The sequence below is a fragment of the Meleagris gallopavo genome, chromosome 27 (genome assembly GCF_905368555.1).
Source record: "Meleagris gallopavo chromosome 27, MGAL_WU_HG_1.1, whole genome shotgun sequence".
Lineage (NCBI taxonomy): Eukaryota > Metazoa > Chordata > Aves > Galliformes > Phasianidae > Meleagris > Meleagris gallopavo.
Genome location: NC_139430.1, coordinates 1,161,245 through 1,188,588, shown reverse-complemented (window position 1 = coordinate 1,188,588; position 27,344 = coordinate 1,161,245). Strand labels below are relative to the sequence as shown.

The window sequence follows — 27,344 nt, the reverse complement described above, 5'->3', positions numbered from 1 at the left end:
TCTGTTGTGCTGTGCCTGTGTTGCTCCAGCAGAGAGAAAATCTAAAATCTCTGGCTTTCCCATGGAGTGGAAGCTATGTGTACATGATGTACTTTCATGCATTCTGTGTGTGTTTCTTTCCCCTGGATTCACACTCCGGCTTTTTTCCCCCCTTTGCCTTGGGCAGACAATGAGTGACCCAGTTGGTGCCCACTCACCACAGCTGTCACAAGTCCCTTCCTCCATGGGTTTTTGGGGTCCTTCACTTGGGCAAACACTTCTCCCACAAATGGTCCCCACTCCCCCAACCCTGAGAAAGGAGCACAGAGATACGAAGGACTCAGGGAGGTTCAGGCAATGCTTTATTATCTTATGGGTGACCCAAGTGGGCTGGACGCAGCCAGTGCCCCATTCCTACATGCAAACCCCTCCAGGTCCTTCCTCAGGGCTCGACTCCATGGTGTGGGGTGGCTCAGTTGCTGTCTGGCTTACATCTGTCATCCTTATGGATGATGCGGTGCGCGTCATCGGTCACCTTGGCCAGCACGATGGTGAACTCCTCAAACGTCAGCTCCTTGTCCTTATTCAGATCCGTCTCCTCAAAGAGCTTCTGCAGGTACCCAGGACGGCTCCTGCCCTGCAGGGGGGACAGGGTGTGGGTCAGTGCCCCTCCCCAGGCTGTGTGCCCACCGGTGGGCACCACCCCCACCCTGTTCCTTTCATTGCTGAGAAGCGTTTGGAGGATGTGGGATCATTGGGATCTTTATTCCCGAGAAGGATGGGTCTTGCCTTATGTGGGACTGTGGGTGTCCCATCCCTGGAGGTGCCCAAAGACATGGATGGGGCCCTGGGCAGCTTGAGCTGGGGGGGCACCCGGCTCCTAACAAGGGTCAGCGTGGGGAGGCTGTGAGGTCCCTTCCAACCCAACAGTTCCATGGTTCTAGGATCTTTCAGGACCCTTCCCACCCAAGGCATTCTGCAGCCCTAGGATCTTTCAGGACCCTTCCCACCCAAGGCATTCTGCAGCCCTACGATCTTTCAGGACCTTTTCCACCCAAGGCATTCTGCAGCCCTACGATCTTTCAGGACCCTTCCCACCCAGGGCATTCTGCAGCCCTAGGATCTTTCAGGACCCTTCCCACCCAAGGCATTCTGCAGCCTTAGGATCTTTCAGGACCCTTCCCACCCAAGGCATTCTGCAGCCTTAGGATCTTTCAGGACCCTTCCCACCCAAGGGATTCTGCAGCCCTAGGATCTTTCAGGACCCTTCCCACCCAAGGCATTCTGCAGTGGATCCAACCTAAGCCACTCTATGAGCATGGCTGGTCCCACAGTGCATGGCTGCGCTGCATCTGATAGACCACAGCCCTTCAGAGATGTTTGCACCCCATTCCCACTGATGCACCCCCAGGACCAGCTCAGCTGAGCCCCCCCCCAGGACACTCACACAGACTTTCAGGAAGTTGGGTGCCTGCTCAGTCAGCATTGTCTGGAAGTCATTGAAGTTGAGGAGGTCCAGCTGACCCTCACGGATGCTGTACTGGTGGAAGATGTTCACGATGGATTCCAGGGCCTTTTCCAGAGTGCAGTTCCCTGGGAATTGCTGGTCCTTGGGTTGTACGGCGGTGGTGTGCGTGGACATGGTGGGATACCTGCAGACAGAGCTTGGGGCCGTCAGGGGACAAAGCCAAGCACCCCACACCGTGCTGCCAGGCACTGCCAGGTTGTGCTGCTCTCAGCAGGTGCCACCCCAAGGCAGAAACTTCTCCACCCCTGCTAACAGTGGCACAGAAATGCCATTACGTGGTATTAACCCACCACCCCAAAGGGGGAAACGGAACAACACAGGTGTGATACGAAGTGATGCACAAAGTCACTTCACCCTCATCCCCCCATCTGCTGCAGGAATCCCTCCAATGCCACTCACCCTTGTCTGCGAGGAGGTTTGCAGAGGATGGGTCCGTTGTAGTGATCCCAGCTCCTGGATGGCCCTTTATATGCACCCGAGGATCTCTTTCATCAGAGGCAGTGACACACCTGGTGCAAGCAACAGCTTGAATTAGCATTTCCCACCCCTGGAAATTGCGAGGTGGGACCTCTGTGCCTGTCCCCATCTCGGTTCCTGGTTGCACCCACCGGGCTTCAGAAATGCTGTCCTGCCACCCCCACGTCAGGACAAAGAATGGGGAAACATCGACAGAAATGTGGAGCCCGCCAAGCCGATGCGCCGAAGCTGCGGGTTTGGCAACGTGCTGAGCGTTCTGTCCTCTGCCACACCAACATAGCAGGAAGATGGGATGTTCAGAGTGATGTGGACGTGTTTTTAACACGGTTGCAGGCCCCGTGTTTTCTGCATTATCAACTGGTTGAACGCAAGCAAAGATGGAAGCGTTATCTTCATGCAACGGTTGGGTTTCCAGATGATTTTCCATTATTTGCTACTTTCACGTCGCTGGCACCAGACTTTCCCTCTTGTTCTTTGGAGTAAACTGAGTTCAAGGAAGGAAAAAAAATCCGGGGTCATGGTCTGTACTGCCCTGAGCTTCAACTGGAGGTTTTGCAACAGCAGCAGGTTCTGAAAGGATGAAGATAATGACAAGATGTAAAAATTAGACAGGAGGTTCTGGGAAGAGGTGGGGACACAAAAACAAAGAGTGTTTTCGGAGGGCGCTTCTCGCAGCCGGGAGCAATAAGCAGATCTGTTGCATGATTTTTATTCTGGTATCCCTGACTCACTTTATTGTTTCTTTCTCTTCCTTCTGTCATTAAGGCTTCTCGACAGTCCCAAATTGCATCCTCATTCCCCACCTGTCATCACCAGGAGTCACTGGGCGGTGTTTGCTGTGTCCCCTCAGGGCAGGGCCACGGGTCCTCCGCTCCCACCCATCTCAGTGATGCTCCCCAAACCTGCAGTGATGTTCTGGAGGGGGACAGCACCCAAATGGGGAACAAGAGCTGCTCCCCAGTGGCTGAATCGCAGCGTCGGAGAGCGACGACTGGCGTCCCTGGGTGCAAACAACCACTCGGCCCCACGTTTCCTTCCCCAACTTGGTGCTGCCAAGTCCCCCCCTCCCCAAGCCTGAGGTTCCCCTCTCCATGCACCGCTGCCCGCAAATGCACAGCTCCATCCTGCTTTTGGGTCAGGTCCCCACAAGCAGGTGGTGGCACGTGGACCTGCTGGACTCCAAGGAACTGCCACCCTGCACAGACAAAAGCATGGGGCTGCATCGTGCAGCACTGCATCCCCAGAGCCCCTCTGCATCATTTGTTGCCCCTCTGCCACACTGTGGCTAGCAGGAAACTGCTGGTTGCTTTGTGGGTTGCAAAAGCATCACCTCCATCTCAGGGTTACCAGCTGAGCTGGGTCTCAGCAGCATCCAGAGATCCCATTCAAGGGCAGGAGGGGCTGCCCAGGACACCCAGTGCTGAGGTGTGGGGTGCAGGGGACAAGCACTGCTGTGCAAGGGGCTCAGGGAGCTGGTGGGGATCTGCTGGGATGTGGGCACTGCAGGACACAGCCACATGAACCAGCCCAGCACGAGCTGTGTGCAGCTTTTCTCCCCCCCAGGGAACAGCAGGATGGATGGGGATGCCCTGTGCCACCCCCTCTTCCCGTGTCCCCACGTCCCATTTCTGCCACATGCTGTCTGCGTGTGACCTCCATGGCTGCAGGTTGAGCTGGTGCGTGTCCCCCCCCCTCCCCCCCAGACCACAGGACACAGCACAGGTATGTTTGGTGCACAGAGAAAAACAATTTATTTCAGTGTCATAGGCAGAGGCAGAGAGAGCAGCCTTGGTTGTGTGCTCATGGGCAGACGGGGGAGATGCTGCTGCTGGAGGAGCACAGCTCTGCAGGAACGGCCTTAATGGTGGGGACCGTGGCCATGGCTGTGGCTGTGGCCATGTCCATGATCGTGGCCATGTCCATGGTCATGGCCATGGTCCCCAGGCTTCTTGTGGGACCGGTTGTGGGCATCGATGGCCACGAGGCTGAGCGTGGTGAGGAACTCGGTGAACTTCAAGCGGCCATCGTGGTTGCTGTCAGATTTGGCAAAGAGCTGCTTGATGTACTCATCAACAGACGTGTTGGGCTGCGGGAGGACAAAATGAGTCAGGGCATGGGGTCCCCCACAACCCCACAGCTCCATCCTGGCGCTCCGCACTTCCCATCACCTTCATCACTGACCCAACTCTGGGGATGGTCCATGCAAAATTGCCCAGTTCAGGAGAACCCCATCAACCCCTCACCCCCTTCAGAGAGTCTCAGCCCTCCCGTGCCCCAGGAGAGCACCACCCATGGAGCTCCCACAGACAGACAGACGCTGAGCAGCGCAGCGCACCGGCACGGTGTCGGCGAGGAAAGGCTTGGCGTTCTCCTTCAGCAGCGTGGCAAATTCATTCCGGCTCAGGTAATCATCCATTGGGTTCCGGATGGCGTAGTGGTGGTAGATGTTGATGGCGCACTCCAGCGCGAGCTCCAGGTCGGTCTTCATCTCACTGGGAAACAAAAGCAGCCAAGCATTACAGAAGAGGCAGAGCCCTCCAGGAGCTCCGCTTGGGGGTCACCACTCACCAACAGATGGTCGTGGGGTTCCTCCGACAGCGATGTGAGCAGGAGAGCAGCGGCAGCGGCGCTGGCTGTGCGGTGCAGCGAGGGCTCTTTTATACTCTCCCTGAGCTACGATTTGTGACACCCTCGAATAACTTTGGGACGATAACCCCAGGAATTGTGCAAGGCCACCGCACGGCACGCAGAACGCCCAGCAGACACATCATGCCCAGCTCCAGGAACCGACTGCTGCCGGCGTTAACAAGGGAGGGACGCACCAAACTCGTTAGGGCAAAACAAGGAAACGCCGAAAGAGACCTTTGCAGAGAGCCAGCAGAGCAGGTCTGTGGTGCTGCAGGGGATTCCCCATTTGGGGTTCCCGGTGGAGATGAAGAAAGTGGGATTTTTCTGGAGCATGCGGGGTGTTGTGGGTGAGGGTCTCCATGGGGTGATGGTGGTTTTTACCACTGTAGATGTGGTTCATCCCAACAGGGATGTGGTGTCTGCCCTGATGCTTGTTCTGGGTGGAGATGGCACTACAGGGAGCTGCCCATTTGAGGTTCCCAGTGGAGATGAAGAAAGTGGGATTTTTCTGGAGCATGCAGGGTGTTGTGGGTGAGGGTCTCCATGGGGTGATGGTGGTTTTTACCACTGTAGATGTGGTTCAAGGGGAATGTGGTGTCCGCCCTTATGCTCGGTTCTGGATGGTGATGCCCAGGACTGCTGGGGGATGCATCCCACCAGTCAGCATCCCATGTCAATCACCAAGTAGCCTGCCCAGCAGCTGGCAAACTGCTGCAGATCAGGACTTGCTGAGTGCTGGAAGCCTCCCAGACGGCACTTCCCAGCAGCAGTGATTGCTGCCTGATGACAGCAACTGTTGGCATTGGCATTGGCAATCGCTGCCAGCCACTCCTACTGGGGTCATGGCAGTGTCACCACTCATGAAGACCCCACAGGATCCCAGTTGTGGGGCTGGGAGCAGAATGCTTTGTGTGCTGGAGGGGAGAGCCCCCTGGGGCAGCCCCACCCTGCAGTGCCGAAGCCCGTTGCCCCATCCGCGCTCCTGGGAGTGCAGAAAACCTGCGATGCCCATTAGGGATTTTTGGAGATGGGAAGGACAGAGGCTCCTCATCACACCTCCTCTCCAGGAGCATGAGGAACTGGTTCCAGGAGGAGCATGCATTGCAAAATGGTGAAACAAAGAGAGGTCTGTACGATGCGTGCACCTCCCTGAGAGGGGGTCCCTGCTGGCGTCGAGATAGAGCAGCAGTTATCAGGTGATAACTGTGTGTCTGTCTGGGCAGGATGCAGGGACACGCATGCAGCAGCACGGGGGTGTGACAAGGATGCACCATTGGAAAGGTGCAAAGGGACACAGATGCGCCACATGGGGAGGTGCGAAGAGACACGGCTGTACCACGTGGGGGTGGGAGGAGATGCACGTGTCCCGTGGGGCAGATGAGAAGGGACACACATGCATACAAACACTGTGAACGCTGGGCTGCCCTCTGCTGCCCACTGCGCTGCTGCTTTGCTGGGTGCTGCTTTCCCAATGCCATGGGGATGGAATGGAGGTGGGGATATAGCAGCGGGGTGGGCACAGGGCATGAAAGGGGCCAACAGGATGGGATGCTCTTCATGCATCGCGCCAGTTCTGATGCAAAAAATCCCAAGTCTGGTCCCGAAAGGACTGAGGGCTCATGGAGGGGGCAGAGTGTGCCCCCACCCCACCCCACCACACAGCGCAGCCACATTCAGGTTCTCCACTGATCTGTGAGGCTTTAATTCCTCTGAAGTTCAACAACGACCACAAACGCAGCTGCAAATCTTTACAAAAAGTTTTATTAGACCTCTTAGAAGCCATTGGGAGGGGGGCTCAGCCCTACTTGTACTGCAACAGGGCCTCGTTGTAGATCATGGCCAAGGCACCCAGGAAGGTGACGTATTCCTGGAAGTTCACCTCCTGATCTTTGTTGCGGTCCAGGTCCTCCATCAGCCCCGCAATCTCCGCATCCTTCAGTTTCTGCAGCCCCAGAGAGAACAGAGCCATTAACAATCGGGGTGCCGGGGGGGGATGTGGCCCCGTGCTTACCCAGAAAGGGGGACCACAGCTGGGGGGCACCATGGGACCCAGCCACGAGCACATCCCCAACCCACGTCCCCTCCAGCAAAGCACGGGTGTTCACATCGTGTCCCATAAGGGCAGGTGCGGGGGGCAGGGCTGCGCCATCCCCCCAGGCGACGTCACGCCTCGTGTCACCTCCCACCCTGCCCATCCCATGCCCATTTTCCGGGTGTGCATCTGCAGTCATTTCTTCTTGGTGCAGCAGTGTTGGTATCGCTGCAGGGCACTCACCGGCCCGATGGTCAGCTCCTTCTGGATCAGCTCCTTCAGCTCGCCCTTGCTCAGGCTGTTCTTGTCGCCCTCCTTGCCCGAATATTTGTGGAAAGTGGCCACCAGGAGCCCGATGGCTTGGTCCAGAGGGGCTGCCATAGCTGTGGTCTGGGCTGTGAACCAGGGCAGAGCTCAGCACCCACTGAACCCCTAATCCAACTCTCCCAAACCCTCAGCCCCCTACAGCCCCCAACCCCCCCATTATCCCGGCGCTGGGGGCACAGCTCCTGAGGTCCCAGCTCAGCACAGCCCCAAAGGTGGGGGGCTGCTCCGTGTCCCCCCTCCCATCCCAGGACGTTGCACAGATCAGGGCCGTGGCTGTGCTGACTCATAGGGCACAGTGCCCGCCGCCTCCACACGCAGCCACGGGGCTGTGGGAGCTGCTGGGGGCTGGGATGGGGGGCAGAGGGGGGCACGAGTGGGGCGGATGGGAAGAAGCCTTCTTGAAGACTCCAGTCCCCGTCGCCTCGCCAGCCCTGAGATGGGAAAGGACATGGGGAAGCTGTTGGCTTCCTTCGGGGGTGGGAGGGTCCCCACATCTGGACTCTCTGCACATCTGGAGAGCAGCACAGAGCCCCGGAACTGCCGCAGGGGTTTGGTGAAAAGGGAATGGGGAGGAGGAAAGGGAAACTTACCGCTGGAGCAGGGCAGGATCCGGGAGCGGGGAAGGGAGGGCTGTGGTGCGCAGCTCTTCTGTGCATTTATAGCTGTGGCTGAGTCCTCCCATCCGGGGGGGGGCCAGGGTTGGATGGGTGCAGGGATGAGGTGAAGCCACTCCTCTGCACGCCATAACCCCACCCCGGGTGTGAACACAACCGAAACGCCGCTCCCAGGGGTTCACTGGGATAGGGGATGGGTCCTGGGTGCCCCATGGAGCAGTGGGTGGGGGACAGCCCCCAACCCCCCACACTGAGCACATCCCACCGGCTCCCTTTGGCATCGCCAAAGTGGGGCTGCGGTCCCGGCTATGGGGTCAGTGATTGCATCGTCACCAGGGCTGGAAGTTACTCACCGTCCCCGTTATCGTGGTGCCATCAGAACCGTTGATTCCTGAGAGCTCCCAACCAGGAGAAGCGGGGCAGGGTGCTGCCGGCGGGGCTGACTCATAGGGGCAAGCCTGCGGGTGGCTCCTGTGCATGGGAATGGGCACCCACGCAGTCCCAAGTCCAGACCCAAAGTCCAGCCCCAAAAGTCCAGCCCCAAAAGTCCAGATCCAAAAGTCCAGACCCTAAAGTCCAGACCCAAAAGTCCAGACTCCAAAGTCCAGACCCCAAAGTCCAGCCTCAAAACCCAGACCCCAATCCACCCTTTTTGTTCTGTGTCACCTTCCAGCACCTGCCAAGCGCATGTGGAGGGGAAACAGAGACTTCCCATGCATGATAGCACACTGACCCCATACAAGAACCCGCTTGCAGTTCACACAGAGGACTGGCTTTGGAGCAATCTTTATTGGAAGAGCATTCAGATTGCAGCAAGGGGTGACGCAGCCCGGCTGACCCCCCCTGCTCACTTCTTGCGCGGCATTTTATCGGGGTACTCCTGGAAGAAGTCGTTGCACATCACAGCCACGCAGGCCAGGAACGTGGCGTACTCATGGAAGTCCACCTCGCTGTCCCTGTTGCTGTCCAGGTTGTTCATCAGCTTCTGGAATCCGGCTTCATCCGTGCGTTTCTGAACATGGAGATGGAGAGGTGGCACCGAGGGTCTCCAAAGGACCCCCAGCCCCGTCCCCCCACCGCACTCACGCTGATGAAGCTGGGCAACTCCCTGGTGAGCAACTCCTTCAGCTCCGCTTTGCTCAGTTTGAACTTGTCCCCCTCCTTCCCCGAGTATTTGTGGAAGGTGGAGACCATCACAGCCAGCGCCTGCTCCAGGGGGCACGACATGGAGACACCGGGGGTCTGGGGGCACCGATGGTAGCTGAGGGCAGATCCCGGTGCAGTGTCACACCCGTGCATCACCACATCCTCCCATTCCCCGCAGCGGGGCTGGGTGGTATCAGGTGAGCAGCCCCCAAAAAAGCAGTGCTGGAGGAAAAGGGGGAGGGGGGGGTGGCAGCTGGCAGAGGGGAGCGCAGCCTCCGGTGCTTGTAGGGGAGGTTAACAGCATCTCGGGGGTGGCCAGAGAACTGTGGGCAAAGTGACTCACCAAGAGCTCAGCGATCCGGGCTGGGTGGGTGAGGGCAAGGCACTGGGATGTGCTGCTTTATAGCCTCACCACCCCCCTCAAGCCCCCCCGGACGGATGAGGAGGAACCAACACTGCGTTGGCCACGTATTGGCTGATGGAGATGGAGAGGAACCCCCACGGGCAGCCCCAACTTCCCCCCCAGAGCCTCCTCCCAGCTCAGCCCAGGGGGTGGGTTGGGTCCAAAAGCGGAGAAAGTGCCCCCGGGGGGGTTGGATGGAAGGCACGGACTGATGGGGGGACGAAGCATTTGTCAATTTTGTCAGAGTGTCAGAGGAGGCACGAGCCCGAGCGGCGTCGGTCCAAGTTGGGGGTTGGAGATTTCCTTTATTTTTTCTGTTTTTAACTCAAACCACCTGCGAGCCATTTCTGTTTCCCAACGCCCCGTTGTGTAACGTGGCTCTATTTTGGTGCCCGCATGGCCCCGCACGTGGCCGGGAGCGTGAGGACCACAGAGCTGCTGTGGGATGGGGACCAGGGACACCAAACCCCACCAACACCACAACGAGTGTCCTGGGTGGGAAGGAACAAAGCAAAATGTCTTTGGGCAAAAGTGACCCTCAGGCATGGAGCTCGTTAGGGAGCAGGTGCAACCTGGTGTTAATTACTGGGAGGGGTCAGAAGTACCTGGGGCGCCTTATAAAGCTTATGGGATGCTGCTGGTGAGGATGGGGGAGGGTTTGGGGTGGACATGGGGAGGGGTTTGTCTCCAGAAGGTGTTTGGGGGATGTGATGAGATGTGGGGTCTCTGTCAGAGCTTGGGGCATGAGGGGATGTGGGGTCTCCATAGGGGGTTAAAGGCATGATGGGATGTGGGGTCTCCATAGGGGGTTGAAGGCATGATGGGATGTGGGGTCTCCATAGGGGGTTGAAGGCATGATGGGATGTGGGGTCTCCGTGAGCATTTGGGGACATTATGGTGTTCAGGGTCTTACTGAGGGCTGTGCTGGGGATGCTCTGTCCCATGAGAGACCCCAGGGGGGAGGGGGGGAAGCACAGCTCAGTCCGCCTGGAGTGACTGCACAGTGCATACTGGGAGCTGCCTGCCACAAAATGGGGTTGGGGTCATCTTCTGCCCCCCAGGATGGGCCCATCCTCAGCTCCAGGGGCTGAGGGTCCCTCTGGGCATCTAGCAATGTTTCCTACCCCCCCCCATGAGAGCACAGTGTGTGGGTCTGGCTGGGTTCCTTGCATGAACAGTGCTCGTTCCTGCCTGGTTCCCCACTCTCGTGCTGAGCTGGGGGAGCTCTGTGTTCCGAGCTCATTGCGCCCCAAACCCCTCCTTAGGACAGCAGTGACATTTTGGGGGGGGAGAAGGGAGCGGATATCTCGGTGTTACACCCAGGGACAGCTCTGAGCCTTTTCCAAAATCGCCTCTGGGGGCTGCAGAGTGGAAAATCCCAAAGAGAGACAGACAGACAGACGGAGGCGTGAGTCACACGTGAGGCTCTGGGAAGACTTTATTGCGCAGTGCTGTGTGGGATTCACTTCTTGCGGGGCCGTTGGGCATCGCGGAAGAACTCGTTGTACCCCATGGCCACGCAGGCCAGGAAGCAGGCGTACTCCTTGAAGTCCACCTCGCTGTCCTTGTCGTGGTCCAGGTCGTTCATCAGGCGCCGGAACTCCCCCTCATCCATTTGCTTCTGTGGGGGCAGCAGGTTTGGGGTCTGGGAGGTGTCTCCATGCGGAGATGGACAGAAGCCCCCAACTCCCTCCATTCTTATGGTGAGAGGAGGGGTTTTCCTTTGTTCCCCCCCCCCAAGGGACGTGACATTTAGGAGCTCTGCAGGCACTGGGGCTGCACACATGCTTCATTCACAAATTTTGCCCCCCCCCCCCCCAATCAAACCATAGGCAGAAGGAGAAAAAAGGGGGGGGGAGAGAGAGAGAAGCACTGAAATGGGAGCATCGCTCTGCTGGTGTCATCCCAGCACCCACAGGTCTGTGTCTGCTCCAGGCATGGGGTCCACGCTTCGGGTGGGCTATGGGGCAGCACGCAGCCCCCCCCCCCCGCTCCTTGCACAGCCCCAGGACTGCTTTGCTCGCAGCAGTGGCTGTGACATGTCCCTGCGTGCACTTACAGTGCCGAAAGCGGGCAGCTCCCTGGTGAGCAGCTCCTTCAGCTCTGCTTTGCTCAGCTTGAATTTGTCCCCTTCCTTCCCTGAGTATTTGTGGAAGGTGGAGACCATCACAGCCAACGCCTGCTCCAAGGAACACGCCATCATCACCTGCGTGGGGACACAGCAGGGTGACCATGGGGAACCCACCCGGATGGATGCGCGCCTTTTGGGAATGCGGAATCCCAGATTGCAGCTGTGGAGTAAATCGAGGGCAAAAAGGGACTCACCGGGGTTGATGCTGAGCAGGGACAGCAGGAGCCGGGGTGTCGGTGCCACTGTCACTGTGTGCTGGTGTTTATAGGGCAGTTGGGGGGTGCAGCCCCTCGCCCCCGGGTGTTCCCAGCCCTGGGTTTCGCCCGCGCCCCATTTTTGCTCACTGAACTGCGTGATGCCATTAATGGGAGAGGGGGGAGGGGCCAGAAATCAGGCAGCAGCCCCAGTCCCATGCTCAGCCATCATACTCTGGGTGCTGGTGGTCGTTCCGGTGTCCCCAGCACCAACCAGTGCCAAGGGATGGGTGGCAGTGGCAGCAATCGTTGCCATGTAAGCTGAGACAGAGTGAGATGCACAGCACAACTGGGCACTGATGGCAACGTGTGCTTTAGGCACATGGGGAGCACTTTGCAGGGGTCTGAGCCCAGTCCCAGCCCCAAAGCTACGCTGGGAGTGGGGAAACGTGCTGGCTGGGAAGCAGCCCTGTTGTCCCTGTGCTCACCCATGGGCTGCTGGTGCTTGTCACCCTCCTGCCCAAGTGCTGGTGAGGGTGACAGTGGTGGTGGCCCATGAGCAGGGCCTTTCCTGGTTCTGGGTGCAGGGATGGGGGTGATTGAGCTCTGGTGGTGTTCCCCCCTCCTGCAGGGTTGGGTGGCTGGGGGGGATACATGGAGAGCACACATTTGGAGCTGTGTTTATGACGGCAGTGTTTATCCCCGGAGATGGGGGGGTGGGGGGGTCCTACAGACCCCAAATATGCCATGGACAGACATGGGAGGATGGATACCCCCCTCCCCCCGGGCTCTGATGTACCCAAGGAGAGGCAGGATCTGTTCTCCCCCCCCACTGGCACCTCACCATGCAGCAGTGCTGAGCTGCGGCTCACAGGGACCGTAGGCTGTGGACATCCATGGGGATGGGCGGGGGGTGCACAACTTTGCAGACCCCTCCTTCCCAAAGGATGCGCGCAGCTGACCTCCGCATGGACACGGGGACGGGAGGCACTGTCCCCTCACCGGACCCGGGGGGAATGAGCATTCCGTAGCCCCTGTGCAGCGGGAAGGAGGAGTGGGGTTCTCCGCACCCGGCGGCTGCGGTTCCCGATCCCGCACAGCGGCTGCGCTGCGCCCGGCCCGGAGCAGCGCGGTGAGTCACGGCCCCGCCGCGCCCCGACGGGATTCCTGCGCACTGACTCAGCGCAGGCGGCTCCCACGGAGTCTCCCCCCTTCATTCCTCCCCTCCCTCCCCCCCCCCCTACAAAACCCACCGGGATCCCCGGGGCAAAACGGGAGGACGCGTGGCGGTGTTGCGGAGTGGGCGGAATTCGGGATGGGTGGGAGCTCCCCGAACCCGAAGTGCTGCCACCCCCTTGTGCTGGGGGATGTGGAGGGGGCACGGGATGTCCCCGTGGGAGCTCAGGAGACGCCTCTGTGCCCGCTGGAGCCCGGGGGTCCCATTGGGGTACGCAGAGGTGGGGCTGCGGGATGGGGTCACTTTGGGACCCGTATGGGGACTCCATACCGGGACGCATCGCGGCTGCGCCCCACGGCCACGGGCAGTGGTGACACCTCGTGGTAACACGCTGAGCGTCATTAGGGGACAGGGAGGACCCCTCCCCACCTCCCCCCTTCCCCCTCGGTGCCCCCATCCCCACCGCATTCACCGTCCTCGCCGTGACCCCGCTGCTCCTCCAAACTTTATTGCTGCAATAAATAACCCGCGGCCATAGCCGGCAGCTCCCAGCCCCAGGGGTGGGCAGGGCAGACCTTCACCAGCCCCGGGGGGGAATGGGGGGGGAGGGTTGGGGGATACTCCATGGAGACTCCAACACTTTGAGGAGGAAAGGGTGCTCCGAGGGCACAGGGGGTGCTGGTTGGGGTGGGCTGAGAGTGGACAGCATTTTTGTTCTAGATGAGGGGGAAGCCTTTCCCTGCGCTTCCAGCCCAGCTCTGGAGTGGGGATGAGGGCAGGGATGGGGCAGGAGGAGCCTCCCGTGGTGACCTCGTGTCCTTTTGCTCTGATATTTGGGGTCTGCGTGCCCTGGGCAGGAGGGGCACAAAGCAGAGGGGCCGTGGAGCAGCGGGGGCTGAGCTCGGGGTCTGGGGGAAGGTTGGACCCAGCTCAGCTACTTGGTGAGCTTGACGCTCTGCTCCTGCTGGCGGATGATGTGGGCGATGGGGCTGGCGATGCCACCTATCAAGGTCCAGTACTCCTCGAAGCTGATGCGCCCGTCCTTGTTCTCATCCAGGTCGCAGATCAGCTTGTCGGCCGCGCGCCTGTTCCCGGTGTCCTGTGGGTCAGAGCGAGACATTGGCACTGGGAACCCACGGGGGGGTGAGATGTGTGGGGACCCCGAAGTCATCCCCGTGTCCCCCCAGCCTCACCGTCAGCATGTGGTTGAGCTCACAGCTCAGCATCTTGCGGAAATCCTTCTTGCTGATGCGCCGCGGCTTCCGGCAGCAGCAGCGGCTCGAATATTTGTCAAAGTTGTTCACCAGCACCTGGACGGCCCACTCCAGCTCCGTGCCCTCCGCCATCGCCCCACGTTCACCTGCAGGATGGAGGGAGGGTCAGGGCTGAGGCACTTGTGGGGCTTCTGCTTGGGGAAACCCATGGGGCAGCACAGAGGTAGGTGCCCGGCTCCCTACGTGACCCCAAAAAAGCATTTTTGACCCCAAGAAGGCGTTTTCCACCCCAAAGTTGAGCGCCTGGTGCCCTGTATCACCCCACATGGCACTGCTCACCCCACCTGCCCCCCAGGGCGGCCACCCCCGGCGCGTGGGACGGGGATAATTATGGCACCGCAGTGCCCGGACCGCGGCGCCCGGTTCCCAGGGCTCATTAGGTTGGAATGGGGCAGGGAGTGGCAGGAATTACCGGCCGGCCCTCCTCTTGCTTCACGGCTCGGGAACACCCCGGCGGGGCTCTCGGTTGAGGCGTCACCCAAAATAGGTCTGGGCCACACGAGCCACGGGTTCCCCAAACCTACAGTCCTACCCTGTCCGTCCGCTGTGCCCCGCGGCCACCCCACACCGGGATTCCTCTCCTATGGAGCCCCTTCCTATGGATGTGCCCAATGGATTGCTGCTGTCACGGGGTCCGGTGGCCACATCCCAGCAGGATGCAACAGGCGGGGACGGAAACGATGCCGTCCGGTCCCGGCTCCTTCCTGAGCGGGGATGGGGCTGAGCAAGGCACAGAGCAATGCTGCTTCTTGCAGTGCTGATTGGTGCCACCGCTGACCGGTGTGGGTCACGGTTGGAGCCACCTCAGGGTGGATCGGTGCCATCCCAGTGCCACCGCGCTCCAATTTCACCCCGCATTTGCACCCATCTTCCCCATTTCAGCTCCATTGCAGGGTCTGGAAGCATGTCGGGGTGCTGGCACAGGGCACGAGGTTCTCCCCGTCGTGTCTCAGTGTGCTCGTGAGTGTCCCCACCCCTATGCGGGGCCATTGAAGGGCCTGGTGCTGGCAGCAGGTCTTGCTGTGATCTGCAACCCCCACTGCATCCCCATAGACCTCCACTTCTGTCCTCTGTTCATCCCAGGCTGTTGAACACCACCACGATTGCAGCAGTCCCAACCAAAGACCCCGCTGGGCCCCACTGCTCTGCTTCAACACTGATTCACAGCACCGGTCCCACCATGCAACCCCAGAGCCACAGAACATCATCCTACTGTGGGGCACAGGGACACCTCATTCCATGGTGGGACGGGGGGACATCATCCCACACCGGGACATGGGGATGTTGTCCCTGCACCGGGACATGGGTGGGTGGGACAGGGCTGATCTCCTGCCTGTTCCTGCCGCCATGATGATTCCCTTCTTTCCTCTCCTCCTCCCACAGCCTCATCCCACAGCCCCACAGACCCCCTGTGCTGAGCTCCCCATCCGCCGCCCGACTCCGCACGCATGGAGCTGCCGAAGGGCTCGGGGAGGGGTTGGGGGGATTTCCACCCTGCCTGCAGCCACACGTTCCAGTGAGCATTCCCCCCGCAGCACCCATCGCCGGGCGCAGCACCTCACCCGTCCTCCCGTCCCGCTGTGTCCGTCTGTCCTCCTGTTGGCCGCGGAGCTGTGGGAGCAGTGCCGCCCGCTCGCCCTCACCTAGCGCCCATCCCATGGGCCCAAGGGCTTTAAGGAGGCTCCCGCCCCTCCCTGACGTCCCAGGGCGTTCCCAGCTCACCTGGAAGCAGCCCCAATTGCAACACACCGCAGTGGGGCCGCTGAGCCCACCCCACTGGGCCACCCCGGGGTCTCCATCCCACCCCTTCCCCGTACCGACGTGGGGAGAGCCGCTCACCCAACAGTCCTGCAGAAAATCTCCCAAAAGGTTTCAGTATCTCCACCACCGGGGCACTGCTTAGCAGCAAAGAAGGAACGAAAACCACGTGCGGAGCTCGCAGCTGGAATTAGGGAACCAAAAGTGCTCACTAAGAGGGTGCAGGATGCATGGGGGGTGGACAGCACTGCTGTCCTAGTGCGGAGTTCCCCTCTGCTGCGAGATGCTGACGCAAAGGGCCAACGAAGGGCCAACGTGGCAGCGATGGGGGGTATGGTCCGACCCAATGGAGGAAGGATCCGTGCTGCCCTTCCCCTTCCATGTGTGCACAAATGCTGAATCCCACCTACTCCCACCCCATGCGCGGGTACGGAATACCCTCTTTGTGCCACAGATAGAATGGACCATGACTCGATGCTTGGGTTTGCACCCCTTGGCTGGGTGTCACCAACCCAGAGCCTACGCCAGCACTAAGGGGCAGAGATTCTGACTTTCCTCGCCCATCCCTCTCTCCTTTCTTTTCCTCTGCCCCCATTTTTCCTCTTTTTCTCACCTAACCCACTGCACATCGTGTTGCGTATCACCATTGGGGTGCAGATGGGTGAACACACAGCGCTGTGCATTAAATGTGGCAGGGGGACACGGACACATAACCCATCCTTTGCGGTCATTCCATCTCCATTCAGCCCGAGGGACTTTGGAAACGATCTGGTTGGGTTGGGATTCTCTGAACCCAAAGTGCTCATGGTGAAGGGCGCGCAGCCCTCCGCAGACACACGGGGACCGGCGATGCGCTGCAGGGCTGTGCCAGGAGCTCACAGCCATAATTAACCAGGCCAGCAAATTGCACCCCGCGTCGGTGCAGCGATGGCGCGGCGATCCAACGCACAGATCAGATACGGAGACACCAGAGCTGCATATTTTGGGATGCAAAGAGGAGGTCACGGCGCCGTGCAGCAGACGCCCACGTTTCTTCCTTTGCTCCGTGGGGACCTCTGCTTTTGGGGCACCGACCCCGGAAAAGTGTTGTGTGTCATCCCTGCTCCCCTCTGCCTGATCTCGGGTTGAGGAGGAGCGCAGTGCCGGTGCTGCAATCCTGTAGGGTGGGAGCCCTCCCCGGCCCCGCGGGCAGACAGCTCACTCTGAATCACAGCCCTCATTACCCCGTGCCGGGCCGATGTCACAACGCAGCCCGTATTTTTACAAGGCATCCAGGGTGTGTGCGTGGAGCCGCCGTGTAGGATCGGGGCCCATCACACGGCAGTTCCCAGACACTGCTGTCGTCCCTGAGAGCTCCTCTTCCCCTGGACCCCCACCTCAGTGTGCCCCTGCGGTGCTCCTTGGGCTCACCCGTTGCCCAGCCATGGGACTGAGCTCCTCCTGCCCCAAAGATCCTTATCAAGATGGTTCAAACCACGGGATCACCAACAGCGCATGACAGCACTGGGGTCACCAAACCCAACTCTGGGGTCCCCCTCCCACCACAGAGCACCCCACAGCCCCTTATCCCCTTTCCCCCTCCCATCACCCCAACCATTTGACACATTTCCTGTCTCTAATTAAATGCACACCACACCTCTCGGCTTAATTTCCATGTATTTATTTCCAAGGCAGGAACAATAAATAGTCATTCGTGTTGTGAAATCCACCCCAAGGTGAGAGGAGACAGAGGGCGGCCGCGGCCGAGTCGCGGTGGCGGTGTCAGGAGGAGCCCCTGGCTCCGCTTTCATCATCTTTCTCCATGTTTTGGGGTTTTTCATCCTTATTTTTATCCTCCCCAGGCACAAAGTGCACAGCAATGCAGGTGCAGAGATGGCACTCATTGGGTCCCCATCCCATCTCCATCCAACCCTATCTCACTCCATCCTCAACCCCTTCCCAACCCCATCTCAACTCCATCCTATTCCCTATCCCAACTCCATCCCATCCCAACCCCATCCCATCCCATCCTCATCCCCTTCCCAACCCCCATCCCAACCCATCCTTGCCCCTTATCCCATCCTCATCCCATCTCAACCCATCCCCATCCCATCCCCATTGCATTCCCCATCCCATCCCCATCTCAACCCCCAACCCATCCCCATCCCACCCCCATCCCATCCCCATCCATGGCCACCTGCAGGACACAGAGCTCAGTGGGAACGCCACCACATCCCAGATGGCATTTCACACAGAAATCCCATCTCCCGTCCACTGACCCCACACCTTCCCAACCCCAGAAACATCACAGCTCCCCCAGCCCAGCACATGAGCACCGTGGAGCCACACATAAACAGCTCAGGTTCTGCTGTGCCCGTGGGGTCCCCATTGTGGGAACCACAGACGTGGGCACCGCGCACCGCAGCACCACGCAGCATCCCATGCACGCTCACCCCATGCAGCCCTTTGCACACCCGCAGAGCTGTGCACACCAGCAGCATTGCATGCACACCAGCAGCATTGCATGCACGCCAGCAGCACTGCACACGCACGGGCAGCACCCCGTGCACGTGCACAGCCCCCGTTGCACCTCGCACTCTCATGCTCTGCAGTGGGATGCGCAGCCCAGCAGCGCAGCCCCGTCCCTCCCTCTCCCTTTTTCCCATGACAGAGCAAGGCCGTCCCATTCCAGCTGTTGTTTTGTTCCATTTTTTCCTTTATTAATTTATACAAAAACGGTTGCACGTGCCGCAAGCAGCTGACATCCCGCCACCGGCCCACCCCGAGCGCAGCCATCAGAGGGGGCACGGGGACCCCACACCAGTGCAGGGACTGCGGTCACCAGGATGGGGGGGGGGGAGGGCAGAAAACACCCCCAAACCACTGACGGTGCCATCGGTGCTGATCCGGAGCCCCACATCGGAGGGGTTTGGGGGACAGGAGCAAAGTCCCTCTCACTGCGGCGCTGGGGGGCCGAAGAGCTCCTCGTGGCACGGGGCCGAAGCGGCACCTTCCCACCCCCCTGGCCCTACTTCCTCCGACAGCCCTTGGCTGCATCCCCCATCATGTCCCAGTACTCCCCAAACTCCAGTTTGGCCTCATCGGGGTCTCCCATGCACTCGATCTTCTCATCCAGGGGTCCAACGCACTGCAGAGAGGCAGAAAAACCATCAGAGCGATGACAAGAGGTGGGGTCTCCAGTCCCCCCCTCCATCCCCGAGCTGTGCCCCCACCTTCCCCAAATGGGGCAGCTTCTGCACCACCAGCTCCCGCATCTCGTTGGGGGTCAGGTACTCCTTCTGCCCTTTCACAGCGTAGCAGTGGAACTGGTTGATGACGGTTTCGATGGCACGCTCCACGTCGGTGAGCTCCTGGTTGTCCTGCAGGGTGGGGATGGGGAGGGGGTGGGTGTGAGGGAGTGAGGGGACCCCAGAAGGGAGGGGACACTCCAGAAGGGAGGGGACACCCCAGGAGGGATGTGGCAGATGTGTTAATGCTCTGTGCCACCGCCCCACACCGATGGCAATGGGCCTTCCTTACGGATACAACGGCCCTCCGCACAGATGTGAGCCCCCATACAGATGTGAGCCCCCATACAGATGTAAGCACCCCCACGCACAGATGTGGGCCCCCAGGTACCGGTGCTGACCTCTCCATAGAGACCTGACACCCTCATACAGATGCGACGCCCCTCCACTCCACTATAGGACCCCCCGCCCCCCATCCCGCTGCATGACCCCTCCATCCAAATGTGGGACCCCCCTACAGACGTGGGGCCCCCCATATAGAACCAGATCCCCATCCACCACTCTCTGCACGATCCAATACCCACACACTGCTCCCATGACCCTTCAACCTCCCACAGGACCCCAACACGACCCCCGGTGGCCCCGTCCCCCCCACCGCTCCCCGCCCCATCCCTAGGCGCACACCCCCGCGTGGGGCAGGACGGGTTCTTCCTCTCTTTGCACAAGTGGCAGTGGAGCTGTGAGTCAGTGCCCATCACGGGGCCACCCATCCCCACCCTACAGGGCTGCAGACCCTAATCCCAGTGGGGGAGAGGGGGGCAGCTCCCCGACCCCGCTGCTAATTAGCAGGAGCTGCATTGGAAGGGAAACGAGGGTGATTCACGGGGCGCTGCGGTTTCCCTTTGAAACACCCCGAAACCACATCAGGCGATGGGGCCATTAGGGAGAACCCAGTCATCTTGTGAGCCCCCACCCCCCACCGAGGCCTCCGCAGGTGCAGAGCACCCAGTGCCCCCCCAAGGGTGCAGGTGGGCACATGCTCATGTCCGAGGGGCACAGGGGACACTCTCCCATCCTCAGAAAGGCTGCACGGAGCTCCAGAGCCCCAAACTTTCCCAGCACCGTCTCTCCAAATCTGAGGAATATCTCCAAATCCGAACCCATCCCAGGGGGAAACCCCAAATCCAAACTCATCCAGGGGGGGTCGCACAGCTCAGAGCACCCCAAGCTCCAAGGGGTGGGGACAAGACTGTCCCCCCAACTACACCCCACAGCTCCCAGCCCTCCCAGTGCCGACGTCGCCCGCAGACCTTGCGCTTCTTGCGGCAGTTGCACTGGCCCATGCTGCTCCTCCTGTGGGGTCTGCAGTCCCTCTGCTCGGGGGGGTCTTGGGGCGCTGCCGGGGGGGAGAGAGTCGCGATCAGCGTCGGCTTTGGGGGAGCGTTCCCCTCCTTCGGAGTCGGGGCGAGGAAGACGCCCTGGGATGCGCCGAGCTGCCGGGACACGTCCCGGGGGTGGGAGCGTCCCTGCAAGTCGTGGCAAAGCCGAGCGTGGGAGGGGGGGGGAGGTGGTGGACCCCTGGGAATGGGGAACCCCCCCTCCCCAGCTTGGGCCGAGCCACTTACCTGCTGCGAGGGCTGTCCCGGCTGTGCGCGCGCTGCGCTGTTGCGGGGTTTTATACCAGGGAGGTGTGAGTGGGAGCTCCCAGCACGGTGTGGTGCAAGGAGGTTCATTTGGGAGCCTGGCCTCCAGCCAGCGTGGGGCTGGGAAACGCCTCCTGCGTGGCCACACCGAGCGCTTCCCATCCAGCATGGCCATGCAGCACCGCGTGGGAACGGGCACCGGGTAGCAGGCACCACGCACCAGGTACCATGCTACGGGCACCAGGTACCAGGCACCACGCACCAGGTACCATGCACCATGCACTGGGTACCATGCTGTGGGCACCAGATACCATGCACCATGCACCAGGTACCATGCACCATGCACCAGGTAGCATGCACCATGCACCACGTACCATGCTTTGGGCACCATGCACCAGGTACCATGCTGTGGGCACCATGCACCATGCACCAGGTAGCATGCACCATGCACCAGGTACCATGCTGTGGGCACCATGCACCATGCACCAGGTAGCATGCACCATGCACCAGGTACCATGCACCATGCACCAGGTACCATGCTGTGGGCACCATGCACCATGCACCAGGTAGCATGCACCATGCACCAGGTACCATGCACCATGCACCAGGTAGCATGCTTTGGGCACAGGTACCATGCACCATGCACCAGGTAGCATGCACCATGCACCAGGTAGCATGCACCATGCACCATGCACCAGGTAGCATGCTTTGAGCACCAGGTACCATGCACCATGCACCAGTTACCATGCATTGAGCATTGGGTACCATGCACTGAGCACCAGGTAGCACCATGCACTGGGTCGCATCCCCAGGTGACCCCGCAGAGGTGGCCTGGAGGTGGCTGCTGCCCACAGCATCACAGCTGAGCCCTGCAGTGCCATGGGTGCATCCTGCTGCTCTGTGGGACCCCGTTGTTGTGTACATGGGGTGCAGGTGGGACCCCGCAATCCAAATCAGCACAAAGGCAGTTTGGAGATGGCAGGATCTGGTCAAGAAATGTATGGATGTGGCACTGAGGGACACGGCTGGTGGGCATGGCAGGGATGGGTTGGCGGTTGGATCGGATGATCTTGGAGGTCTTTTCCAACCTTAGTGGTTCTGTGACTCTGTGGTGTGGGACCACGGGGCTGCTTGCATCGGGGGGCTCCACAAAGAACAGCAGCGATGTCCAGGCCCATGAAAACTTCTTTATTTTGCTTCATGAGTGTCCCCCCACCCCATCACTTCTTCCTCTCCTCCCTCTCCCTCCACAGGGCCCGGACCAACTCGCCCATCAGTCGCCAGAACTCTTCAAACGTCAGCTCCTGGTTGGTGCTCACATCCAGCATCCACATCTGCTCCGCCAGGGAGGGGACATCCTAAAGGGAGGACATGGGGACAGATGGCCACCACTACCAGGGGACACCTCTGTCCCCATATGGGGATCACATGAGGGACAGCACCACAGCCCAGACAGAGGAAACAGGAGGGGCGGATGGACAGATGAATGCTGTCAGTCCCCCCCAGCACAGAAGCACACAGCCCCTCCACCCTGCAGCACCTCAGCCCTTTCTGGACACTTTCACTTTTGCTTTTCCGTTCACACAGATCCCCAGACACAGGGAACAGCCCTACAGCTCAGAGTGCCCCACGGAGACCAGGACCCCCACCGCCACCCCCAGCCCTCCGCAGCCCATCTTCACCTTCATCACATTGGGCAGCTGCAGCCATAGCAGCTCCTGGAACGCGGTGGCTGTCATTGTCCCGATTCGACCCTCCTTCCTCGTGTGGGAGATGAACACGGTGACGATGGTCTCGATGGCCATCTCCACTGGGGTCAGCTCAGCTGCAGCCATGGGGGCTGCGGGGAGAGAAGCGTCCTGGGGGACCCCCACCATTCCCAGCATAGGGTGCAGCGAGTTTGAGTGGCCTCAGCCCTGCAAAAGCGGGGGCTGCCCTTCCACACCGCAGGGATGAAGACCCCCCCACAGCCATCATGTGCCACGGGGGAGTGCAGATGACACCCAGAACGGGACGGTGGCACCACGGGGCCCCATGGCTGCTGCCAGAGGGTGGGAATGGGGTGGTGATCCCACTTACCTCACTTAACTGCAGCCCCCTGCGGGGTCTTATAGTGGCGGATTGCAGCGCGTGGTCCCTCACCCCTGTGCAGGGCTTCCCGTTGGGTTTCCCGTTGCAGACACCGCCTGGCAGCAGCTTCCTGTCCCCTCCCCACACAGCAGCAGCGCTCCATGCACAGCCAGCACCGTGCAGTGGGGACATGGGATGGGTTATGGGACGAACCACGGGGTCCCGGGGCACATTCACTGCACTTAGCCACCCAGATCGTTGTAGGGTGCAAGGTGTGTGCCCCCTCCCCCCTGCGCTTCCCAGGCTCTGTTTCGCTATGGGAATGGGGACACGTATGGGATGGGAATGCTGACCCCTTTGTCCCCTTCATCCCATAACACTACGGTTTGTCCCAGCTGCAGAGCTGGGGCTGGGATCACCCTTCTCCAAGTGAGAGTTGTGACTCACCGCCAGCTGACATCACCCCTATTAATAGTGGGCTTTGTGAAAATTAATTAATCCAAATTAATTAGGAGGTTGGAACTGCCCGAGCGCTCCTCTGTAATCGCGGCGTACGGCAGCCCCAGCACGGCTCCGCTGTGGCACAGCCATTCCCACGGCGCCCTGAGCCGTCCCCATGGCGCAGCACTGGTGGCACGGGATGGAGGGGACACAGGGACCCTCCCCAGCAGCAGCACAGCAGCATCCTCTTAACTGCTGTCCACCCTTGGTCCCTACCAGAGCAGAGGTTTCTGGGGGGTCCCCAAGGCCAGGTGACGCCGAGTGTGACAGTGAGCAAGGACGGGGCAAGCACCCCCACCGCTGCTGTGCATGGATGCAGGGATGTCCCTCGGGGACCCCACAGCCACCCATTTTGGGGACCCGGAGCAGGGTGCAGGGCAGTGTCACCAACCCTGACGCACTCTTTCCACCCATCCATGGGGACAGGGTGACTCCAGCAGCGGGCAGCCCATCCCCACCCTCACACCCATCACACCAGCTCACGGGGCAGGAATTGCCTTCCTGCACTCCATCCGGTCCGTCCCCATCCCGGGGTGACAGGGGGACGGGGACAGCCCTTCCGCTGAGCCCCACGTCAGGGGACCGAGATGGGAAACCGCTGGGGTGAGTCAGGCTCGGAAGGGACGGGGACAAATTGGGGGTGAGTCAGCGCCCCAAAGCCAGGCGGGCCGTGACTCGTCACCCCTGGAATTCGGGGTGCCAGGATGGGGTGAGGAGGGAGCGGATGCTGCATGGCCCCAGAAAGGGACACGTGGGGAGCGGTGGCCTCAGGGCCCCCAACGCTATCAGGACGAGTGAGCATCGCAGGGACTGCAGGTCCTGGAGTGAAAGCTTGGGGTCAGATGTGGGGTCGGTGCCCACCACCACATCCTGGTGCTGTCCCAACCTGTCCTGCTCCACCAGAGAGGGTCATTGCGGGCTGTGACACCGTCCCAAACTCATCGCCCACCCCATCCATTGAGGTGACAAGGCCACCAGACCACGTGCCACCGCCATGTCCCCAACCACGGCACAGCGCACACCCAGCAGCTTCTCCTCTCCCAGACTCCAGGGATGGAAAAGCCTCTTCCAAGCTCCGGCGATGGATCGGAGAGACAAGATCAAGCCCAGCCCCGGCACCAGCAACTGGAGCAACTGGTTTAGCTGGGTCAAAGTGGAGCACGGGAGTCGCAGAGGCTGAAACCTGTTCCAGGCTGTGTGTAAACCTCCTGGCACGTCCCTCGCTGCTCCCAGTTTGGTAAGAGCTGTTCCGGGGAGCTGCCAGTGCGGACAGGCCAGGTGGCACCGCTGCGGTCCCATTCCTTGGACAGACCCCCTCCGATGTGATTTTGGGTTCGTGGCTCCAGCCCATCCCACCATTCAGGGAACACCCGAGCATTCCTTGCTCTCAGGAAGGTTTGGGGTTTGATAAAAAGTGGGGCAGAGCCCAACTGAGCTCGGCGCAGCGATGGGAGCTGTACGGCCATCACCCATCACCCACCCGTACCAAAGGCTGCAGGGTTATTTTTACACCCAGGGCAATCCTGCAGCAGCTGTGCAGGCGATGCAGTGCCAGGACCAGGCAGTCCCGGAAGGGGCGGCCGCATTCTGCCCACTGCTGAGACGGGGACGGAGGTGCCACCGCCGCCAACCCCCCCACACCGACACTGCCACGTAAGTGACACCGGGGTCTGCTCCCCACCTTGGGCTGCGCACAGCCTTCCCCCAACGCCCTGAGCTCTGCTCCTGCCCCGTGCTGGCTGCTGGGTCCTAATGGAAAAAAGGAGCGTGTCCTGGAGTGACGCAGTGCCTGTGCTTTCCCCCAGGACCACCCTCTCCATCCACCCCTCCAGTGCATCCACACAGTTCCATCTGAATTCCTCACCTCCATCCAGACCTCCTCTGTAGCCACCCAAGCTATTCCAGGTGCAGAGCTCCCAGAATCCTGCAATTCACCCCAAATCCAACCCTCCCACCCCTCCGTTCTGCATTCCCAGGACAGGTTCAGGACCCCCACGGGATCAGGGTGGTACAGTTGGGGGGATGTTGGCTCGGGGGATCCCCACGCTGCAGCATTTCTCAACCACAGGGACAGGAAGTGCGGAAAGTGGAAACGGAGGGAGTAGGATATAATTAGCCCCAAATTAGGGTTGGAATCTGGGATAAAGAGTCCGGCACCACCCAGCTCTTGTGAAAACACCACAGCCCAGCACCCAGCAGCCCCCTGCATCGGGGACGGCCCTGGCTGCCCTGGTTTGGGGGCTCAGCACCACTCTGGGGAAGGAGGGAGGACATCCTGGGATGGGGAGGAGCAGCGGGCACGGCCGGGTGGCGCGGATGCTGGGTGGTAACGAGAGCCAGGATTATCAGCACGGCCAGGAATCTGGTTTCTTTAGCCATAGCGTTGCTGAGGCAACCTTCAGGCAGGGATTGTGGGGCTTTTTTAATGGGACAAGGGCCTTTCTGTGAGCAGGGAGCAGGGGGACCGCGCTGCGTCACCCGATAGCCCCCGCCAGTTCCCCCCGCCGGCACCGAGGACACCGGATACCCGCACACATCAGCCACCAAGGAGGGATGGGGCCGGATCCATCCCACACCACAGCGCTGACAGATGGGGGATGCCCAACGGGTCACACTTGGGGTCACGGTTTGACCCAGAGCCGGCTCACCCCGTCCCCAGCATCCCACTGCTGCTCATCCCAAGGGGCCGCAGAGGTGGCAAAAAGGGATGTGTGTGAGGTTACGGGGAGACACAGAGCACCCCAAAGCGCCCTGTAAGCACTGCAAGGGCTGGAAGTGCTCCTCCAGGTGTGGGGTGAGCAGCGGGGCCAGAGGGGTGTCCTCACATCCCAACCCCAGTGAAGGCAGCGCGGGGCGTCCCAACGGTGCCAGCCCGGCTGTCCAGCCCTGGTATCGGATCCTCCCGGAGGGAGGGGGCCTGGAGCTTATTTAACATCCCTGGGCAGCCCAGCCCAGCACTTGGCACGGCGGGGAGCTCAGGTGAGCACCGGGTGACGGATGGACCGCGGGTACCCACCGTGGTTTGACACCATCGAGGGGGTTCGCAGCAGCAGCACCCCATTAAAAAAAAGGGGGGGGAGAGGGGAGCGGGGCACCCCACAGCCTCGCTGATGGCGTTCTGCGTGGCACTTCGTTGGGGGATGCAGGGTGGGCAGTGCTTGCAGGATGGGACTGGGGGGAGAACTGCGATCCAAGGCTGGCCCTGTAACACAGCGGGTGCCTCCCGCAGCCGGAGCCATGGCATCGCAGCTGGAAGGGGCCATGGAGACGCTCATCAACGTCTTCCACCACTACTCGGGCAAAGAGGGGGATAAGTACAAGCTGAGCAAGAAGGAGCTGAAGGAGCTGCTGCAGAGCGAGCTGGGCTGCTTCCTGGAGGTAGGAGCCGCGTTGGGGGACACAGGAGGCGTCCCAGCGGGCTGCCAGCCCCCAGGGCTCACCCCTGTCACCCCTCCCCCAGACCCAGAAGGACACGGGGGCTGTGGAGAAGATCATGCAGGATCTGGACGAGAACGGCGACGGGGAGGTGGACTTCCAGGAGTACGTGGTTCTGGTGGCTGCCCTCACCGTGGCCTGCAACACTTTCTTCTGGGAGAACGCCTGAGCCGGGCTCCAGCCCCACAGCACCCAACCACGGCACCCCCAAAAGCAGAGCCCCCTCCCCTAATCCCCCCCCCGCCCACCCTTTGCTCCTCGTGCACCCGGGGGTCCCGCAGGGACCTGGCTAAGCAATAAAGGCATCGATCCCACCAGCAGCGTTGCGTCAGCTCTTTCATCCCCGGGGAAAGGGGGGGGATGTCTGCTCCGGGCTCATCTACGGGCCCATATTGGGGCTGAGCACTACTGGGAAGGTGACCCCGACCCCGCATGGGGGGTGGGCTGCGGGGGGGCTGAGGGGCGTCGTTCCCATGGAGACACGGCGCGGCACGGCGCCGGGCGGGGCGGGAGGAACCGGTTCTGATCTCGCACCGAGCAGCGCAGGGCCGCCAGCGCCATCGTCTGCCAGGCCGCGGCCTGCCTCAGCGCCTCGCAACGCCCACAGGCCCAACCGGGCCTCGGAAGCGGATGAAGCCTCCGTGAGACCTTCCAGACCCAACCGCACGGCGTTGCCCCGGCCCCGCCGCGGGGCTCAGCTTCCCGCACGGCGCCACGCACGTGCGCAGCTAGGCCGCGACCGTAGGCCCGCCCACCCTGGTCAAAGTCCCGCCCACCGCGCATTGATTGACCAATGGCAG

At 60.9% G+C, this 27,344-nt stretch overlaps 9 protein-coding genes and 1 long non-coding RNA gene across 17 annotated transcripts; 2 read left to right on the top strand and 8 right to left on the bottom strand.

Moving 5' to 3' along the window:
- Positions 1 to 328: 328 nt before the first annotated feature.
- Positions 329 to 1,989, bottom strand: LOC116217686 (protein S100-A12-like). Its single transcript, XM_085209812.1, has 3 exons — positions 1,907 to 1,989; positions 1,427 to 1,631; positions 329 to 616 (listed from the first exon to the last, which is right to left on the bottom strand). The coding sequence occupies exons 2-3, from the start codon at positions 1,619 to 1,621 to the stop codon at positions 452 to 454; spliced, it is 360 nt and encodes a 119-aa protein (XP_085065938.1). The 5' UTR covers positions 1,622 to 1,631; positions 1,907 to 1,989; the 3' UTR covers positions 329 to 451.
- Positions 1,990 to 3,711: 1,722 nt separating this feature from the next.
- Positions 3,712 to 4,790, bottom strand: LOC104916257 (protein S100-A8). The gene is made up of 3 exons (XM_010727302.2): positions 4,553 to 4,790; positions 4,320 to 4,476; positions 3,712 to 4,070 (listed from the first exon to the last, which is right to left on the bottom strand). Exons 2-3 carry the CDS (start codon positions 4,470 to 4,472, stop codon positions 3,843 to 3,845), a joined length of 381 nt encoding a protein of 126 aa, XP_010725604.1. The 5' UTR covers positions 4,473 to 4,476; positions 4,553 to 4,790; the 3' UTR covers positions 3,712 to 3,842.
- Positions 4,791 to 6,354: 1,564 nt separating this feature from the next.
- Positions 6,355 to 7,720, bottom strand: LOC100541081 (protein S100-A6). Its single transcript, XM_003213906.5, has 3 exons — positions 7,562 to 7,720; positions 6,888 to 7,039; positions 6,355 to 6,554 (listed from the first exon to the last, which is right to left on the bottom strand). The coding sequence occupies exons 2-3, from the start codon at positions 7,023 to 7,025 to the stop codon at positions 6,414 to 6,416; spliced, it is 279 nt and encodes a 92-aa protein (XP_003213954.1). The 5' UTR covers positions 7,026 to 7,039; positions 7,562 to 7,720; the 3' UTR covers positions 6,355 to 6,413.
- A 635-nt stretch (positions 7,721 to 8,355) lies between these two features.
- On the bottom strand, positions 8,356 to 9,209 carry LOC100540931 (protein S100-A4). Of its 2 annotated transcripts, XM_003213905.5 has the most exons (3): positions 9,075 to 9,209; positions 8,672 to 8,846; positions 8,356 to 8,597 (listed from the first exon to the last, which is right to left on the bottom strand). In XM_003213905.5, exons 2-3 carry the CDS (start codon positions 8,810 to 8,812, stop codon positions 8,433 to 8,435), a joined length of 306 nt encoding a protein of 101 aa, XP_003213953.1. In that variant the 5' UTR covers positions 8,813 to 8,846; positions 9,075 to 9,209; the 3' UTR covers positions 8,356 to 8,432. The 2 variants fall into 2 exon arrangements, with proteins under 2 accessions (XP_003213953.1, XP_085065936.1); XM_085209810.1 differs by lacking the exon at positions 9,075 to 9,209 and having other exon boundaries at positions 8,672 to 8,899.
- Positions 9,210 to 10,554: 1,345 nt separating this feature from the next.
- Positions 10,555 to 13,192, bottom strand: LOC109364632 (protein S100-A4-like). 4 transcript variants are annotated; one of them, XM_085209818.1, is made up of 3 exons: positions 13,109 to 13,192; positions 11,194 to 11,340; positions 10,555 to 10,755 (listed from the first exon to the last, which is right to left on the bottom strand). In XM_085209818.1, exons 2-3 carry the CDS (start codon positions 11,335 to 11,337, stop codon positions 10,597 to 10,599), a joined length of 303 nt encoding a protein of 100 aa, XP_085065944.1. In that variant the 5' UTR covers positions 11,338 to 11,340; positions 13,109 to 13,192; the 3' UTR covers positions 10,555 to 10,596. The 4 variants fall into 4 exon arrangements, with proteins under 4 accessions (XP_085065944.1, XP_085065943.1, XP_085065941.1 ...); XM_085209817.1 differs by having other exon boundaries at positions 13,100 to 13,158; XM_085209815.1 differs by lacking the exon at positions 13,109 to 13,192 and adding an exon at positions 12,713 to 12,826.
- On the bottom strand, positions 13,129 to 15,900 carry S100A16 (S100 calcium binding protein A16). Of its 2 annotated transcripts, none has more exons than XM_010727299.4 (3): positions 15,750 to 15,900; positions 13,830 to 13,996; positions 13,129 to 13,735 (listed from the first exon to the last, which is right to left on the bottom strand). In XM_010727299.4, exons 2-3 carry the CDS (start codon positions 13,980 to 13,982, stop codon positions 13,571 to 13,573), a joined length of 318 nt encoding a protein of 105 aa, XP_010725601.1. In that variant the 5' UTR covers positions 13,983 to 13,996; positions 15,750 to 15,900; the 3' UTR covers positions 13,129 to 13,570. The 2 variants fall into 2 exon arrangements, with proteins under 2 accessions (XP_010725601.1, XP_010725600.2); XM_010727298.4 differs by lacking the exon at positions 15,750 to 15,900 and adding an exon at positions 15,473 to 15,627.
- LOC146542675 (uncharacterized) lies at positions 13,934 to 17,309 on the top strand. The gene is made up of 2 exons (XR_014879840.1): positions 13,934 to 14,073; positions 15,294 to 17,309. It is a non-coding gene; the product is annotated as an uncharacterized LOC146542675 (long non-coding RNA).
- Positions 17,310 to 18,340: 1,031 nt separating this feature from the next.
- On the bottom strand, positions 18,341 to 20,866 carry LOC100550012 (protein S100-A14). The gene is made up of 4 exons (XM_010727297.4): positions 20,521 to 20,866; positions 20,206 to 20,291; positions 18,881 to 19,027; positions 18,341 to 18,795 (listed from the first exon to the last, which is right to left on the bottom strand). The coding sequence occupies exons 1-4, from the start codon at positions 20,711 to 20,713 to the stop codon at positions 18,676 to 18,678; spliced, it is 546 nt and encodes a 181-aa protein (XP_010725599.2). The 5' UTR covers positions 20,714 to 20,866; the 3' UTR covers positions 18,341 to 18,675.
- An 839-nt stretch (positions 20,867 to 21,705) lies between these two features.
- On the bottom strand, positions 21,706 to 23,538 carry S100A13 (S100 calcium binding protein A13). 3 transcript variants are annotated; one of them, XM_010727293.4, is made up of 3 exons: positions 22,618 to 23,538; positions 22,221 to 22,397; positions 21,706 to 21,896 (listed from the first exon to the last, which is right to left on the bottom strand). In XM_010727293.4, exons 1-3 carry the CDS (start codon positions 22,798 to 22,800, stop codon positions 21,759 to 21,761), a joined length of 498 nt encoding a protein of 165 aa, XP_010725595.3. In that variant the 5' UTR covers positions 22,801 to 23,538; the 3' UTR covers positions 21,706 to 21,758. The 3 variants fall into 3 exon arrangements, with proteins under 3 accessions (XP_010725595.3, XP_010725597.1, XP_010725596.1); XM_010727295.4 differs by having other exon boundaries at positions 22,221 to 22,378; positions 22,618 to 22,753; XM_010727294.4 differs by having other exon boundaries at positions 22,221 to 22,454; positions 22,618 to 22,745.
- Positions 23,539 to 24,605: 1,067 nt separating this feature from the next.
- S100A1 (S100 calcium binding protein A1) lies at positions 24,606 to 26,861 on the top strand. The gene is made up of 3 exons (XM_003203253.4): positions 24,606 to 24,762; positions 26,339 to 26,487; positions 26,570 to 26,861. The coding sequence occupies exons 2-3, from the start codon at positions 26,347 to 26,349 to the stop codon at positions 26,711 to 26,713; spliced, it is 285 nt and encodes a 94-aa protein (XP_003203301.2). The 5' UTR covers positions 24,606 to 24,762; positions 26,339 to 26,346; the 3' UTR covers positions 26,714 to 26,861.
- Positions 26,862 to 27,344: the final 483 nt, after the last annotated feature.

Excerpts from the sequence above, each read along its gene's own strand:
- LOC116217686 (XM_085209812.1), bottom strand. The coding sequence starts at position 1,621 with ATGTCCACGCACACCACCGCCGTACAACCCAAGGACCAGCAATTCCCA. Across the intron at positions 617-1,426 it reads CCAACTTCCTGAAAGTCTGT|GGCAGGAGCCGTCCTGGGTA; the intron begins GTGAGTGTCCTG and ends TCCCCCCTGCAG.
- LOC104916257 (XM_010727302.2), bottom strand. The coding sequence starts at position 4,472 with ATGAAGACCGACCTGGAGCTCGCGCTGGAGTGCGCCATCAACATCTAC. Across the intron at positions 4,071-4,319 it reads TCCTCGCCGACACCGTGCCG|CCCAACACGTCTGTTGATGA; the intron begins GTGCGCTGCGCT and ends GTCCTCCCGCAG.
- LOC100541081 (XM_003213906.5), bottom strand. The coding sequence starts at position 7,025 with ATGGCAGCCCCTCTGGACCAAGCCATCGGGCTCCTGGTGGCCACTTTC. Across the intron at positions 6,555-6,887 it reads AGGAGCTGACCATCGGGCCG|AAACTGAAGGATGCGGAGAT; the intron begins GTGAGTGCCCTG and ends CTGGGGCTGCAG.
- LOC100540931 (XM_085209810.1), bottom strand. The coding sequence starts at position 8,884 with ATGCACGGGTGTGACACTGCACCGGGATCTGCCCTCAGCTACCATCGG. Across the intron at positions 8,598-8,671 it reads AGTTGCCCAGCTTCATCAGC|AAACGCACGGATGAAGCCGG; the intron begins GTGAGTGCGGTG and ends CTCCATGTTCAG.
- LOC109364632 (XM_085209818.1), bottom strand. The coding sequence starts at position 11,337 with ATGATGGCGTGTTCCTTGGAGCAGGCGTTGGCTGTGATGGTCTCCACC. Across the intron at positions 10,756-11,193 it reads AGCTGCCCGCTTTCGGCACT|AAGCAAATGGATGAGGGGGA; the intron begins GTAAGTGCACGC and ends CTGCCCCCACAG.
- S100A16 (XM_010727298.4), bottom strand. The coding sequence starts at position 15,569 with ATGGGATGGGCGCTAGGTGAGGGCGAGCGGGCGGCACTGCTCCCACAG. Across the intron at positions 13,997-15,472 it reads ACAGCGGGACGGGAGGACGG|GTGAACGTGGGGCGATGGCG; the intron begins GTGAGGTGCTGC and ends TCCATCCTGCAG. Across the intron at positions 13,736-13,829 it reads AGCTCAACCACATGCTGACG|GACACCGGGAACAGGCGCGC; the intron begins GTGAGGCTGGGG and ends TCTGACCCACAG.
- LOC100550012 (XM_010727297.4), bottom strand. The coding sequence starts at position 20,713 with ATGGCCATGCTGGATGGGAAGCGCTCGGTGTGGCCACGCAGGAGGCGT. Across the intron at positions 19,028-20,205 it reads ACTGCCGCAAGAAGCGCAAG|GACAACCAGGAGCTCACCGA; the intron begins GTCTGCGGGCGA and ends CCCACCCTGCAG. Across the intron at positions 18,796-18,880 it reads AGCTGCCCCATTTGGGGAAG|TGCGTTGGACCCCTGGATGA; the intron begins GTGGGGGCACAG and ends GCCTCTCTGCAG.
- S100A13 (XM_010727293.4), bottom strand. The coding sequence starts at position 22,800 with ATGTCCCCACTGCACGGTGCTGGCTGTGCATGGAGCGCTGCTGCTGTG. Across the intron at positions 22,398-22,617 it reads GGGGGCTGCAGTTAAGTGAG|GACGCTTCTCTCCCCGCAGC; the intron begins GTAAGTGGGATC and ends GGGGTCCCCCAG. Across the intron at positions 21,897-22,220 it reads AGCTGCCCAATGTGATGAAG|GATGTCCCCTCCCTGGCGGA; the intron begins GTGAAGATGGGC and ends TCCTCCCTTTAG.
- S100A1 (XM_003203253.4), top strand. The coding sequence starts at position 26,347 with ATGGCATCGCAGCTGGAAGGGGCCATGGAGACGCTCATCAACGTCTTC. Across the intron at positions 26,488-26,569 it reads AGCTGGGCTGCTTCCTGGAG|ACCCAGAAGGACACGGGGGC; the intron begins GTAGGAGCCGCG and ends CCCCTCCCCCAG.